The sequence below is a fragment of the Macrotis lagotis genome, chromosome 4 (assembly GCF_037893015.1).
Source record: "Macrotis lagotis isolate mMagLag1 chromosome 4, bilby.v1.9.chrom.fasta, whole genome shotgun sequence".
NCBI classification, from domain to species: domain Eukaryota; kingdom Metazoa; phylum Chordata; class Mammalia; order Peramelemorphia; family Peramelidae; genus Macrotis; species Macrotis lagotis.
The window spans coordinates 267774955-267792141 of NC_133661.1; the positions used below are offsets into that span (position 1 = coordinate 267774955).

A 17187-nucleotide genomic window follows, 5' to 3' on the forward strand; every position below is an offset into this window, starting at 1 on the left:
GAACAATATTTAACTGAGATTTATAGCTGAGGTTATAAAGGCTACATGTGGAATTATCTCTTTATTCAAATTCTAGGGTATGCGAACTTTTTTGGAGTCTTTCAATGAAGAAAAAAAAGCATTTTTGGATGTGTTGTCGATAAAAAGGAATGTAGCTGGGCTGGCTGATGATCAGTCTCGATTAAGACAAGCATGGGATAAACTCACTAACCAGGTGATTTCTATTATATTGATTGTAGAAGCATTACATGTTTTTTTTTTTTTTTGGATTGGATAAGTTTCTCTCCTTAGCAAATGGCACTTCTTTTGACTTCCATAGAAAATTTCCCAAACAGAAGGGAAAACAACCAGCAGGTTTAAACACATGATGTTTAAAAAAAGTGGAACAGTGGTTTATGGAGTCTAAAATCTTTATATTGTAACTTTGCTCACCTTTGGAGACCCACTTTGATTTTCCATGTCCCCATTTTTATTGCAGCTTAATGGGAAAAAGTATTGTATTATGCTACTGAATAGAACTGCAAACCTGTTATTTTGGTATAGTTATCCACAAAGATATTATCCACAACCCCCTGGCAGCCTTTAGTTGGGCAGATCTAAGAAGGACTTGGAACCAGGCATAGAGAAATAAATGAGGTTCTGAATATCTTAGTTTGTACATTTGTGTGTCTGAGCTTTTCTGACTTGGCTATTTTTATTCTATTCCAAAACTGAATAAGTTACAGCAATGTCTCATTTCTAGGGTACCATTGGGAAATGATCTAGTCTATATAAGTTTATTTCTAAAATTTAAAACCTAGCCATTAAACCTTCTTTAGTATTTTTTATTTTGGTGAAGAAAAACTTTTAAAGGCATATAGGGATAAACTCATGATAAATCTAAAAGGGAAAAATCCCCAAAGAGTAGAAAATATAATAAACCAGTTTTACATGCCCTCTCTCAAAGAAAAACAGTCAGCCATCCCAACTGATATATATGTCTACTTTCTCATCTTTATATAATGTACATGACAATGGTCTAACTGTTCAGAGTAGCTAGATGGTACAATGGATAGAGTACTGGCCTTGAAATCAGGAGGACAGGAGTTCTAATCTGGCTCTGACACTTTTTGCTGTGTAACTTTGGGCAAGTTATTTAACCCTGATTGCCCTGCATACCAGGGTCATCTCCAATCATCCTGATTCATATCTGGCCACTGGACCCAAATAGCTCTGGAGGAGAAAGTGAAGCCAGTAATGTAGCACAGCCCTCCCTCCCTCAATTCATGTGCTTGTCATGGCATTACCTCTCTGATCTTCTTTGAGACTGAAGGACAAACATTATTATAATGGTCTATGGTTGTGTCAAGGATACCTTCAACAAAAAATGTGAAGGTAAAAAATAGACTTTCATTAATGATTTTCTATTGTTGACTCCCCCTTTATAAACATAACTTGATTGAGAGATATAAAGTCTTATTGTGTTTTTTTGCCAATTGATTTTTTTTTAGTTTTTGCAAGGCAATGGGGTTAAGTGGCTTGCCCTAGGCCACACAGCTAGGTAATTATTAAGTGTCTGAGGTCGGATTTGAACTCAGGTACTCCTGACTCCAGGGCCAGTGCTCTATCCACGGCACCACCTAGCCACCCCCTTGTCAATTGATTTTAAGAAAGCATAGAACTTGATGAATCAAAATGCATACAGCTTCAAAGATTCTCCTAGGCAAGAGTTTTCCAGGCATATTTCAAATTATACAAACCTATGATTCTTAGTTGATCTCCTTGCATCATTTCTCCCTTCACTTCCTTTACATAGCTGCCAATGTGATCTTCCTAAAGCACAAGTCTTACCTGGTCACTCTCCTACTTGATAAACTCCAGTGGCTCCTATCCCTAAGATTAAGCAGACACTCTGATGTTGAAAGTGATGAAGATCATTGGACTCCAAATTCCCTTTCCGGTCTATAATGCTTACTTCCATTTATGAAATCTGACCAAACTGACATTCTTATCCCTCTTGATTTATGCATAATCTCCTGTCTCTATTTTTTTATACAGGTTGATCTCTATGTCTGAAAGGCACTTGACCTTACATCCTTCTAACTTTTAGAATTCTTGGTTTCCTTCAAAACTCAGCAGTTCCCTAAAGTTCAACTAAACCAGCACCTTCTACATGAAGCCTTTCTTGATTCTTCCCCCCCATTCTATTGCCTTCCTTTTCACTAAAAAAGTTATCATGTAATTCATTTTATCCATAGTTATATATGTGCATGTTTCTCTCTGGTACAATAGAAATTCCCTGAAGATATGAGACTTTCATTGATGTCTTTGTGACTCTAGAATCCAGCACAGTACTGGCACAGTGTAGACACTTAATACTCTTGGATTCATAATCTATACTTGTTGATAGATTGGTATTACAGAAGAGATTATGGAAATAACTTTCTTCAGTGATCCACTGAATATTGTCTTCAAATGTGGTATAAAACAAGGAGACTTAATTGACTAAATTGCTTAGTAGTGTCACAGACCTGCACAAAATTCAAATATAAAGATTTCCTTTTGATAACGAGCTTCTCTAAAAGCTCCTTTCACAGATAATATTATGGAATTAAATTATGGAATAATAATATTATGAAAAATCATGAGTGGATGGTATTAAAAGTCGACTATTGGGGCAGCTAGGTGGTACAGTGAATAGAGCATTGATCCTGGAGTCAGAAGCACTTAAGTTCAAATACTTAATAGCTTTGTGACCTTGAGCAAGTCACTTAACCCCATTGCTTCACAAAAATAAACCGAAAAAAGAGAGTACTATATACTAGACTCTCTGCTAACTACCTTTTACAAATATTATATCACCTGATCCTCATAGCAGTCCTGGGAAGTGTATACTATTATTATCCCATTTGACAGTTGAGGAATTGGGATTAAAGTTAAATAACTTGCCAAGAATCACATAATTAGTTAAGTTTTTGAGGTTGTTCTTGAGCTTGAGTATTCCTAAATCCAGGCTAAGCATTCTATCCACTACCTGGGGGATACCTAGAGAAGCACAGATCCTACTCAGTAAAAGAGATCAGTCTACCCAGCTACAGTTAGAAAACCAAATTTCAGGAAAAAATGTCTTTGTACATAGAGATAGACAAGCAGTCCATTGAATTAAAAAGATACCAGTGTTGGTCCTAAAATTGAATGGCTGAAGAGGATTGAATTGGACTTCAATTGGGAAATTGTACAATGTTTTCAATATTCCATATTGCTCATTGGCCCCTAAATTGATCTTTTTAAAAAATCAATACTATCTTGGTGATACTATGTGGCCACAAAACACAGACCATAATGATCTCAAAAGAATTAAAATTATAAAATTTCCCAAAGGCATGGAAAGTTCAATTATAGGCATAAATACTTTGCAACATGTTATCACTGATTATTTGCAATAAAATCTGGCAGTAAAGACTCAATCAATGATATGTTTGACAGCATTAGGTGGGATGGTTGTATAATGAGAATGAGAAAAATTTATTGAATATATGTATTGAATATATGTATTGAAAAAATGTATTGAATATAATTTGATGCTTTCTTGATGATTCAAGATCAGCATTATGAACAACATTGTAATGTAGTGATACCCTCAGGGATGCTGAGGTTTATAGTCTTAGTTTTATTTTCTCTAGGTTACTATACCATTTTAGTTGTTAATCTTTTTATATTTTAACTGCCCTCACTTACCTCTAACCTTTTTTTTTAAAAACTATCTTACTTTTATTTATTTATTTAAGGCAACGGGATTAAATGATTTACCCAAGGTCACATAGCTAGGTAATCATTAAGTGTCTGAGATGAGATTTGAACTCAGGTCCTCCTGACTTAAGAGCTGATTCTCTGTCCACTGGGCCACCTAGCTGCCCTTATCTTACCTTTTTTAATGGAGGTTATATATTTGCTAGGAACTTATTCTCTCTTTCATACTACAATCCAACCATTTTCCTTAACCACAGATCTGCTACTCTTCTACTCAATAAACTCAGTGATTCCTTAGTGTCTCCAGAATCAAATATAGTCTTCTGTTTAGCCTTTAATTCTCTTCACAACTTTACTCCAATCTATCTTATAACTTCATTTGTTCATTATTTTTCCTGCATTTTATGATACAACCAATTTGACTTTCTCTTCATTCCTCACACTTTACAATTCAACTCCCATATTTGTATCTTTGTGCTGACTGTTCCTCTTACCTAAAATGCACTCTTTCCCCTCTTCCTCATAGAATCTTATTTTCCCTTTAAGACACAGGTCAACTATTACTTTTTTTTTTTGGCAAGGCAGTGAGTTTAAGTGACTTGCCCAAGGTCACACAGCTAGGTTATTATTAAGTGTCTGAGGTTGGATTTGAACTCAGGTGCTCTTGACTTCAGGGCCAGTGCTCTATCCACTGTGCCACCTATCTGCCCCCAAGTATTACCTTCTTTTACACAAAATCTTTCCAGATCTCTTCAACTTCTTATGCCCTCTATCGCAAACTACCTTCTAGCTAATGACATGGCATTTATTCTTTGTGTTTATTTCATATATATATCTGTAGTCACATATCTATCTGTCTTTCTCTCTGTACTTCCTTCCATCCACCCACCCATCCATCCATCCATCCATCCATCCATCCATCCATCCATCCATCCATCCATCTATCCATCTATCCATCCATGAATTGTTTTCATTTGTCTTTTTTTCTAGAAGAGGACATTGATGTCAGTAAGGTTGCTTGCTTTGAGAAAACACTATTAAAAGTAAAGTTTTTTGTTAAAAAGTACCAAAAAAATCCAACCCATGCTTGAATTTGTTTGAATCAGATAATTTTTCACTTGGCTTTGGTTTATTTTTGGGTTCTGAAATATTTTGAAATTTTGAGATTGTTGGAAGTCTACCAGGTAGGTGGAAGTCCGACAGGTAAGTGAGGAAAGGGTAGACAGAGTAGGACTTGTTTTCTTCTTCCTTTGAACATGAGTAATAGAGAGTTGACTGTCTTATTTTTCTCTTTTTAACATATGAACCTTGCAAACAAAAAAATATTTTCCATTTTTGTGAAAAGAAGGGATTGAGTTAATCACAAGTGTCCCTTTCAGTTCTCTATGGTTCTCACTGGAATTCAGAGCTCTTGGAATTTTCTGGCTTTATCACAGGCTTTCTGGATGTTGTGAATAAATAATTTACTCTCTTGGGGCCAATCTGTTTTAGATGGGTGTCAGCATAAAATGTAGTGCACTTAACTGTTGTACTAAAATGAGTCATGCATTTTAATAATCAAAAAGCATAAAACTGTGCCTTTGATTTAGCAAAAACAGCATGGGTTAGTAGAAAAAAGACTGAATGAGAAGGACACATCCCTCGTCATGATTACAACTTGCCAGTGTAATGAACTACTAAGTCACTATTTGAGCTTCTAGCATGTCTCTTTTTCTTAAGTATGGCAAAATGAGATTTGTTCAATGTCTAAATTAGGACTCAAATGAATTTTCAATGCCAATTAGAAATTTTGGCCAGTTCAGCAAGTCAGGAATACAAATATTTAAATTTCATTAGTAAATAGCAAAGTCCTTAATAGAGTGAAGGGTCAATGTAAATATTTAAATAGGCCCCTTCTCTTTCACACTCCCAATATTTAATAAAAATTAAATTTGCCTCAGGTATGATTTTGCTAAGTTACCAATATGTGTATGGTGTATGGTGAGTTTTGGCTAAAATCAATATGTTATCCCCAAAAGGAGAGTAGAAAATTTGGTCATAGTTTACTATATATTAAGAACATACATTTTCATGGAATTATTTTTGTTGTTGTATGTGATCCTTTGCTCACAGCAAGGCTTTCCATGAGATTTTCTTGGCAGATATTTTGAGGTTGTTTGCCATTTCCTTCTCCAGATGATTAAGGCAAAGAGAAATTAAGTGACTTGCTCTGGTCACAGAGCTCAGAAATGTCTGAGACTAGATTTGAACTCTGGTCTTCCTGACTTCAGGCTCAAAACTCTATCCCTGAACCACCTAATTGCCTCCTCATAACACTTTACTGTTTAAAAAACATTTTCTTCATAGAAATCTGTTGAGGTATGTTGATAAACATTATTAGCCCTACTTTATTTTTCAGGAAACTAGGGGTTAAACAAGTTAAATGATAATCCTCCATTTACCAAACTTATCAAGTGATGAATTAATACTTGTACAAGAGCTTTCACATTCCAGTAGGGGGATATGACACAGGTTGTTCAGTTGTATCTAACTTTATGACCCCATTTGAGGTTTCTTTGCAGTGATACTGGAGTAGTTTGCCATTTTCCTTTTCCAGTTCATTTTATACTTGAGAAAACTGAGGCAAGCAGGGTTAAATGATTTGTCCAAGGTCACACAACAACTAAAGGTCTAAGATTTGAACTCAGGAAGATGAAGTTTTCTGATTCTAGGTCCAGCACTCTTATCTACTGTGCCCCCTAGTTGGACTGACATGATAGAAACAGATACTTAGATTCTTGATGAATGCAGTGGAGAACTAAGACTGAGAGCATTTTAAAAAAATTATGTTCAGAAGCTAAAAGATATTTAGAATTGTGAAGAATACTGGAGAAAATATTCAAGCTAGATCATTACTAACATCACATTTATTTGATTTGCCTTTCAGAAAACCCTTACAAACTCTACTTGCTCATCCACCCACTGAAGCACTGGCAGTGGAACACAAGTAATGAATAATTCTCTTTTCTCTTTAAGATTAATGAATGGAGTGCAAAGCTGGATCAAATCTTGCCCCCTCCCCTGGATCAGATTGAAGTCTGGCTCCAAGAAATCGAACATCTTATGGCAGAAGATTTACCAGATTCCCAGGATTACAGTCAAGTCATGGTTCTAATCAAAGAAAGAATCAATTCATTTAAGGTAGGTAAAGCAAAAACAGAAAGGAAAGGAATACTTTAATGATGTTGTTCTTAGACTATCCTAGAAGGAGGTGCACTGTTAATGATAATATTTTATGATTGAATCCATTGTTTTTCCTGAGGAATGGTAAACTATTTACCCCAGGGTCTAGAATTGTAACTGGCTCATAGAGGGTGCTGATTAAACCCTCCCCATTTAGAAATTGGGTGATGGGAAGAAGGAAAAAATTATAGCTGAGAAATTCTCATATAGATAATTGTGTCACAATCATAGAATCAGATACCAAGGTCCAGATTCAGGATAGTGAGATGCAGTGTGGAGGACTGAAAACTTGAAGTTAAGAACTTGTGGTTGTTCAGTGATTTTGTGGCCCATTTGGATTTTTCTTGGCAAAGATAAGGAAGTGGTTTGCCATTTCCTTCTCCAGGTTATTATACAGAGGAGAAAACTGAGGCAAACAGGATTAAGTGATTTGCCCAGGATCACCAAACTGAGGCCAGATTGAAACACAGAAAGATGAGTCTTCCTGATTCCTGGCTCCACATTCTATCTCCTGTGCCACTTAGTTGTCCCCGGAACTAAGAAGTCTGAGGTTAAATTCTATTTCAAACCCTTACTAACTAGTTCTCTGCAAAAGTTATTTCACCTGTCTACTTGTCCTTGTTTGTAAAATGAAGGGTTTGGACTCAATGACTTCCATTCCTTTGAGCTCTAATTTTTTGATCCTAAGAGTTGTAAAACTAAAGTTGAAGAGGATAGGTGCAATGTATTTAGTGGAAGCCAATTCAAAACCAAGAATCATGACAGAGACTGAGAAGGGTAAGAGGTCAGGGTCAGGGTTAAGATTGTAAGTAGCAACATGGCCAGATCATTTCAGTTTTTGATACTTATTTGGACTGTGGGTTGAGATATATGCAGCTGACATTTTACACACACACACACACACACACACACACACACACACACACACACACACACACACACACACACACACACACACACACACACACACACAAAGTCAGGACTGCACAAAGATTGGAGAAATTTGTAATCTGTATAGAACTTTAAAGTTTATAAAATGTTTTACCCAATTCTCATTTGAGCCTCACTTCAACCCTAACAGATGGGCTATATGGGCATCCCTTTTATCCATTTAATAGATGGAAGAAAATGAGATTCAGAAAGAATAAATATCTTGTCCATAGTCATACAGATAGTAAGTGCCAGAGGTGGTATCTGAATATAGCTCCTCTTGACCCAGACCTCACATCATTTATTGCTGCTGCCCTTAATATCTCTATCAATGAAGAAAACCAAGGAGCAGCAGTAAACTAGAATTTTAAAAATGTCCTAGGAAACAACTTTCATTGAATAATATGGTATACTTAACAATGAATTCAGGAAAAAATTCCAAAATGATTATTAAACCATCTTTAAAGGCTAAAAAAAATTTATGGTTTCAAGGCATTCTTTCTGAATTAAAAAAAAATCAAGGAGGGAAACACATGTACAGGTCCTTTGCAAACTTTAAAGTTATATATAAATGCTAGATTAATTAAATAAACAAGCAAAATAAACACAATCATATTATTAAGAAGAAGGGTATACATTTATTATAAAAATATAGTAAGTCCCTAGTCCTGGACTTTCATTTAAATGAAAAACAAAGCAGAAAATTTCTGCCAGAATGTAACTCATGTTTTCATCAAAGAAATAAATGCTGTGGTTTGATATAGAATTTTTCAAATTTCTATCACTTGGAATTGAATTGCATTCAACCAAATTATGCTGAAAACATTTATTCATAAGATTTTATTTTCAATTTTCAGCCTCTGTAGTAGGCAAAAGAGAAGCCTGAATGATTATCTGGACATGATGTAATGTTTCCGGGAAGTGAGATTAAAAGTCCTCAGTTACAGTATCTGGCTGCCAGCCTGGTTCATTCCATGATTGTTTTCTTTTCAGAGTCTAATGGATGATTTTGATCGTCATCTGAACAGCCTCTTGACATTTGAGAATAAAGATGAACAACACATGCCCATGGTCCCACCTGATAAACTGGAGGAAATGAAAAGAAGGTAGAAATTCTAGAATTTCACATCTGGCAATATTATTTATGAGTCCTTGGGCACTGACAAGGGCTTAGGGGCTTGTAGGAACAACAGAGCACAGATTGATTTAGGTCCAATTTCTGACAAGTGTATTACTATGTATGTTCCTAAATTAAAGTATAAAATAACCTCTATGAGGTTATTTTAAAGATACTATTTTAAAGATTTGTGAAAACTTGGACTTATGCTATACCAACAACGTCTCTGAATCTCTTGAGTTGATATGTATTCTTCACCTTACATGTTTTCTCCACATATTAGAGAGCTTACCAATATGATAATAAGTTTAGCTTTAATAATAAAATTATTTTCATATTTCAGCTATTCAAACTTTGGCAACATGGATATTTGACACTATTTTTCTAAATATAGCTTGCATGTGTATGTGTGTATGTGTTTGCATGTTGCCTCCCTCATTTGATAGTTCTGTGTAGGCATTGACTGTCTTTTGCATCTTTTTTGTATGCTTTGCTTACAGTGCCTGGTATATAATAGGCACTTAATAAATGTTTATTGAATGATATTTTCCAAATACAGTAAAGTATTTTGAAGACATATTTTTAAAATTAGATCATATTGGGGCGGCTAGGTGGCACAGTAGATAAAGCACCAGCCCTGGAGTCAGGAGTACCTGGGTTCAAATCCAGTCTCAGACACTTAATAATTACCTAGCTGTGTGGTCTTGGGCAAGCCACTTAACCCCATCTGCCTTGCAAAAACCTAAAAAAAAATTAGATCATATCTTAGCCAAAGGGCATGTTTCTTTGGAAAACATTATGTAGCAGATACTTCCAAATTGGAAATGGTTGCTTTATTTTTCTATTACTAATGTTTAAATTTTTCATCATTTGAAGGGGAGGCTTTATATACAATAGAATTTTTTGTTTTTAAAAATAACCAATGTTTTGGGGGTCATTTGTGGATATTTCATTGTCAGGAACATTAAAAGTAAATTCTAAAGTCTGTTGTATTTTCCAGATTCCACAATATTATGGGGACCAACTTCATTGCACTTTCAGAATTTCACTACTACTTGTACTCTGTCCTGGGTTTAATAGAGCAAGTGAAATTAAAATTGAATCTCTGGAATATCAAATATGGGACACAGGAATCTGTGGAAATATTATTGGGAGATTGGCATGTAAGTTAAATTTGATATGCTGCCTTAGCCTATCTTTTTTTTTTTTGATCACCTTATTGACAGGAATTGTTATCAGTTTCTGAATCCTATAGATTCATCTAGGAATTGTTTTTTCTACATTGTCTAGAATAGGCACTTCCTCAGAGGATAAACTAAATCAGTCTAAGCATCATTGTGGGATCTCTCTTGATTCTCCTTAGATCTTGTCTTTTTTGTCACCTTCATTTTACCTTATCTTGGATTCTTTTCCTGTTCTCTCCATCCTCAATTTATAAACATTTGTCCTTGACTGTTTAGAACCCACTATTGCTTGGAAATTAACATGCTCTGAATTAACTATGATTTAAATAGCTTCAATTTGGACTAAATTGATTTGGGCCACTGAACACAAATCTGTCCAAAGTTTTTAGTTCCTATTTGTATCTAGACTGGCTGCCATACCCTTCATTATCTGCTGGCTCAATAGCATCAATAGTTTCTGGATCTAACTATCTTGAAGATTCTTTACTAATATGACCTGAGCCCTGAAATATGGATAAGATGGTAACAGAATTTACTTGTGTTGGAAATCTTTGATACTTTGATTAATGATTATTTTTAAAATATACTTCATATTTTAAAAGTATGAAATCCATTTTAAAGGCTCCTATAACTACAGGTAGCTAGGTGGCACATGTAATAAAATGTTGTTTATCAGTTTATCTGTTCAAATACTGCTTTGGATACTAGATAACTAAGACTGGACAAGTCACTTACTTCCTCATGGCCTTAGTTTCCATACCTGGAAAAATATTGATAAAGTAGTATCTATCTCACATAGTTATTGTGAGGGTCAAGTGAAATAATATGTGTAAAGCATTGTCTACCAATGTGGTAGCCCAATGATTGTGTTCCAAATGTAGACTATGAAAATATCACATAATATTTGTCAGGTGAGGGGAATTTGAAATGATTATGAAAAATTGCTGACATTTAACATTCATGTTTATAAAACATTATAGTAACTTATTTATGAAAATTTATAAATTATTTTTACCAGTAAATCAAGATAGACAAATATTAAAAAGGATAATATAAATAATTTATGTATGATATTATATTCATCCCTAAGTATCCCAAATGGTAGTATTAAGGTTTTTATCATTTCTTTCTCTCAGTTGAATTTTATGCACTTAAGTGCAAAATATATTCAAATTAATGTCATTTTCTCTTTCTTGTCTGTTTTATTTAAACACTTTTACTTATGTGAATCTCTTTTTTCTTCTTTTGTGTGTGGGCAGAAATTTATTGAAGAAAAGGAATTCCTAACTCAGCTTGAAAGTTCTTTTCAAAAATGTGAAATAATGATAAAAAATTTAGGTAAGAAAACAAGTGATTTATTATAGTTCTATATGATTTTTAGAGTATTATTGATATCTTTGCTTTTACATTGCAGCTCTTTACCAGAAAACCACTATTTTATCCTTTACTGTAACCAAAAAAGAGGGTACCCACTTTTCCATCTCTATATTTCTAGAGTCACTGTATATAATTTTCTTCTCAAAATATTGAATTGAAAATTCTATTTCAAATTGACTATATTGTTCATACATTTTTACCAAGTGTTTGTACTACTGGGCTGCTACCTGAAAGAAGCAAAATATGAAACAGAAAAAATGGATTACTATATGACAAACTATTTCTGATAGCATTATTTGTAGTAAAGCAAAAAATATCAACAAAGTAAATCCCCATCCATTGAGGAGTGACTGAAAAAGTTATGGTAAATAAATGACATGGAATATTATTATGCAAAAAGAAATCACTAATATGAGGAATTTGGAGAGGTATGGAAAGATTTCTATTACTGATAACAGCAAAATAAGTGGAACCAAAGGAACAATTTAAATAATTACTGAAGTGAAAACGAAAAATGGGTCTAAAAGGAAGAACAATTCTGAGAAACTGAAAATAAAATCAAGGTCCCAGAAAGAAAATAATAAACAAACTTACTCCCTCATAGGCAAGAGGTAGGGTACAACTACTATAGAACACTTATCTTCGTTGTCATATAATATCATTGCACTGGCTGGTTTTGTTTGTGGGTTGTTTTTTTTTTTTTTTAATAACAATGGAAGATTCAGCCTGGAATAGGAGGTAGCTGGAAAAGGATTGTGAGGTACTAAAAAAAAGGGAATAACAAAATAAGTTTTAAAAAGAATTTTTTTTATTCTTGTCATGTTTTATCTCAAAATGGTCTAGTGAAGGTCTACTAGAATATGTCATTATAGAGGTGACTGTGACTTTTTGAAGGCTAAACAAGAGGAACGCAAACTCTGGAGGATTCTAACAACTCAAAAAACTTTGAATGTGGTCAGGTCATAGACTATGTGATCTGAGGGCCAAGCTAAAAAAGCTTAGAGAGGTTCATTACTAGGTGGTCACAGAGTTATCAATTTTTATAGGCCATAGGAACTCTTGAAGACTATTTACTAAGTTATAGAGAATTTATCATCTGAATTGGTAGGTAAACTCAAATAGAAGAACTGACACATCTTGAAAGTACCCTGTATAATTATCTAAATAGTACTCATATTGAATAAAACATTATATAAAGAAAACAGGAGAATTTTATATATACTCATTATATAAATATATACATATATATGTATTCACAGATAATAAATATTTAACTCAAAGAAAATATTTTCTACTTAATAGTGTCATAATTCATATTTAATTTTGCCTTTGCCATATTTGAAAAATTATGCTAAAGTTAAAGTCTTTTAATAACATTATGATAGTGTTTTCTAAGATTCCTTTCTTTTCTTAAATATTATAGCTGGAGATCCTCAAAACATTAACAAGCAGTTTAAGATGGTAGAATCTCAGACTTCTATGTGTAGAAAATGCATGTATAATATAAAATCTACCTTGCAAAGAGTTCTGTCATCTTGGGCTACATATACAGAGAACCTTCATTCACTCAAGACTTGGTTGGAAGAATCAAGAAAAGAACATCCAAAACAGGTACATTTTCTCTTTTCACTTGAGTTTTTGTGTTTATTAGAGATCTTGACTCTCAGCTCCAAGAAGAAGAGTCTGCAAACTTATAAGTAGGCATATGTAAAGAAATTCTTCTTGGAAGGTTTATTTTTTATCAGAAATGTGGTTCCCCTTCAACTCAAATGATTAATAAACATTTTCTTCCTTGTGTTGTTTTCTGAGACATTATTGTCTTCTTTTAATGAGGATTGGTGAATTGAACTGATTTTATATCAATAATTTAAAAAACCTTTTTAAATGATTAAATTTTTTAAAAAATTAAATGATTAAGATACATCATTTGTAATAAATGTATAAAAATTTCATTTTTAAATTGAGTGAGATCTAAACTCCAGAACCTTTTTTGGCAGATAGTTGTGAATTGTTCAGGAGACAATATGGCATATTTTTGGGGAGTCAGGGGGCCTCAGTTTAAATCCAAGCTCTCTTGATTACCTAGTTCTGTGTCCTTGCATACATTACTGTTCCCCTCTAAACTTTTTTTCATTTTTTAAAAGGAAAATTGGAGATGATCCCTTATTTCACTTTTAACTCTATATTCTTCAGTTTTATTATAACACCCCTTTTGCCCTCCAGGTTTTTGGGAAGTAGTAATGTTGATATAGTTATTTCTATTTTAAATTATTGGTATCTTTGCTATTTGTGTGTTTTGTTCTTATAATCATCCATGTTAATTTTTCCCCACATTATTGGTGAAGTAATTTAGAAGTAATTTGTTTATCTTAACTGAAGAGGGATATTGATTACCACTTGAAGTTAGAAATTAATTTGTCAAGTCATTATACGTTTGAGAGACTTTTCCAAAAAGTTAAATTCAAAGAATCTAGGCTGTCTTTAAAACAATGTTTGCAGGAAGTGTGGTTGAGTAGTTTGTGAATCAACAGTGTAACCATACTATGTTATATGTAGGCAGTTTTATAACTGAGTAAAGGTTGTAGCTACCTAAATGTTGTGATTAGAGGGCCATCAAGTGGCAATCATTTGCCACCTTACAAATATTCTTACTTCACTACTCATCATTATGCTTAGAATTCTATCATTAGGAATCCTTACTTTGGGATCTTCATCACTTTTTCCTCTCCAATAATCTCTTATTAAAATATAAATACAATTACCCCTTCCATGTCATAAATTTCCCCATCATGGTTTCAATATATCATAATATTGATATATCACAAGTCAGTTTAAAAAATTAAATGGGAATTTTGGGGGAGTTTTGCAGAAGCTTCAGACAATACATCAACAGATGACACGGAAAAAGTTTAGAAACTCAGAAATGCATAAACTATATGTATGATATTATATAATATCAACATGTTTTTATTTTTTAATATTGTAAATACCCCATAAAAAGAAAAAAAATCAGACTACTCTGGTAGAGAGGGTCAAAAATTTTAATTGAATTTTTCAGATTAAAAGGTTGCCATGTAAAATGTAAAAAACTGTAACTCTGAAAGGGATGACACATTAAATAAATATGAGTGTGTCAGAAAATTATCAGATACTTTTTTTAACAGAGGCATCTAGTTGAGACTAAGGCTGTGTTAGAATGAGAGATTAGTAAACTACCTGGAACCTTGGGAAACCAGGAAGGGAAAGATGAATGCTGAATGGGGAGCTGGAACTGAAATTAAAGACAAATTTAATCTACTTAACAGCTTTTTAGAGCTAAGTGGTGTAATGGACAGAGTTCTGGATTTGGATTCAGGAAGACCTCAGTTCAAATCCTACCTTAGACACTTACCTTTGAACCCCTTGGCAAATCACCTAAGTTCACTCAGCTCAATTTCCTCCTCTTAAAATAGGAATAATAGGGCAGTTAGGTGGCATAGTGGATAGAGCACCAGCCCTGGGGTCAGGAGTACCTGAATTCAAATCCAGCCTCAGACACTCAATAATTACCTGTGTGGCCTTGGGCAAGCCACTTAACCCCATTTGCCTTGCAAAATCCTAAAAACCCCCCAACAACAATAAAATAGGAATAATAATAGTGCCTACCTCCTGGGGAAAAATTAATTTTAAAGTGTTTTGCAAATCTGAGTACACTAGGTAAATACTAGTTTTCATTATCTTCATTACTATTTTAGATTGGCTTCTTTGCAAATCTTTTTTTTTCTTTTTTAAAATTTATTTTCCAATTGCAAAAGATAGTTTTCAATATTCATCCTTTTTTTCAAGCTTTTGAGTTCCGCATTTTCCCACCACTCTCCCTTCCCACCATGTATAAACTTTATACATGCTAGATATAGGTTATTAGAAAGCCAAAGATCATTTCATTCAATTTTTTTTATGTTTTGCAGGTTCCTTTTGAGACTCTAGCAAGTTGGAATTCAGTGCTTAGTACTATAAATGAGGTTGGAAAATATTTAATTGATGTCAGTAACCAACAAGTTGGATTGTCTATTAATAAGGAACTGAAAAGACTTAATAAAAGATGGGCAAAATTCATTAAGAAAACTCAATTTGTAAGTCATGAAATCACTTTGTGTTATATAGCACTATATTTGAAATTCATAATGTGAGAATTTTTACAGAAATTATCTCCATCCTTTTCTATGTTCACTATTCCCCTCCTTACAGAATCTTCTCTTTTTCCTTATCTCTTTATTTTTTGTGAATAATGTCAAGGTGAGTGAGATGATGGAATTCCTGAAAATTTGGAGATATTTTAAAAACTCTTTCCTCTCCCTTGGCTCTCATATCTAATCAGTTGCCAAGTTTTCTGACTCTATCTCCTTAGAATCTCATTCATCTTTTTCTTCTCTTTGTTTATATTACCTCAGTAGAGCAGGAGTGGGCAACCTTTTTTTCCTGCCAAGGGTCTTTTGGATATTTATGACATCATTTATTTGCTATATTTGGTCAAACATTTAATTAATTCACCCCTAAAAAGCTCCTAGATTAATTGAATTTTGAGTCCTTCCTCAGTTTGCTGGGCAGAACTAGACCAAATGGCTCTCATGCTGGATATTCCCTGCCTTTGCACTAGATTATCATAATAATCCCCTAATTGACTTACTAGATAACTTAAATTATTATATTTATTGAATTTCCAATATCTCCTGATTCCAGAATACTTTCTTTTCTTTTTTTGTTAACATTTTGTTTTCCAGTTATATAAAATAGTAATATGTACCTATCATTTTTTGTAAGGTTTTGAATTTTATAATTTCCCCCCCTTCCCTCCCCCCCCACAGAAGGCTGTCTGATAGTCTTTACATTGTTTCCATGCTATACATTGATGTTAATTGAATGTGTTATAAGAGTAAACATAAGAGTAAACATGACCCCCCCCCCCAAGAAGATGAGAAACCTCAAGAATAGAGAGAGAAATAATGTACTTCAGTCTGTGTTCAGATTTCAATGTCTCTGTCTCTGGGGTGAGTTGCTTTCTTTATCATAAGTCCACCAGAGAAATTGCTTCAATATTTTTCCCAAAGTTGCTATTACTAGCTGTACCTCCACTTTATTTCTCCCCCACTCTCATTTATTCTATTCTCTCTCTCCTTTCATCCTGGCTCTGGCCAAAAGTGTGTTGAATCTGAGTACCCTCTCCCTTAATCTTCCCTCTCTTCTATCACCTATTCCCCCGTTCCCCCTTATCCCATTCTTTTCTTCTCATTTTTCTCTAGGGTAAGATAGATTTCCTCACCCTATTAAGTGTGTATATTATTTCCTCTTTGAGCCATTTCTGATGAGATTGAAGGCTCACTCATTTCCCCCCCCTCCCTTGCCTTCCCTCTTTACACTCCATTGAAAAAGCTTTTTCTTGACTCTTATGTGAACTTTCTTAGCTCCTTCATCCTCTCCTTTCCCTTCCTCCAAGTACTTTCCTTTGTCACCCATTGACTCCATCTTTTTACTATATTATACCACTATATTCCACTCCTTCCTATGTCCTGTCTATATATGCTCCTTCTAACAGCTCTTATAAATGAGAAAGTTCATGTGAGTTATCAATATCTTCTTCCCATGAAGGAA

The 17187-nt window shown here is 33.9% G+C and overlaps 1 protein-coding gene across 4 annotated transcripts in view; it reads left to right on the forward strand.

Annotated features, from left to right (window-relative positions):
* The window catches only part of SYNE2 (spectrin repeat containing nuclear envelope protein 2), a 414448-nt gene that overhangs the window by 107096 nt on the left and 290165 nt on the right, over positions 1 to 17187 (forward strand). For all 4 annotated transcript variants that reach the window (XM_074235980.1, XM_074235979.1, XM_074235982.1 and 1 more), the window contains exons 11-17: positions 77 to 214; positions 6745 to 6909; positions 8875 to 8987; positions 9999 to 10161; positions 11442 to 11520; positions 12983 to 13170; positions 15507 to 15671. In XM_074235980.1, coding sequence (XP_074092081.1) covers positions 77 to 214; positions 6745 to 6909; positions 8875 to 8987; positions 9999 to 10161; positions 11442 to 11520; positions 12983 to 13170; positions 15507 to 15671 — 1011 coding nt within the window. The remainder of the gene's footprint in view (positions 1 to 76; positions 215 to 6744; positions 6910 to 8874; positions 8988 to 9998; positions 10162 to 11441; positions 11521 to 12982; positions 13171 to 15506; positions 15672 to 17187) is intronic.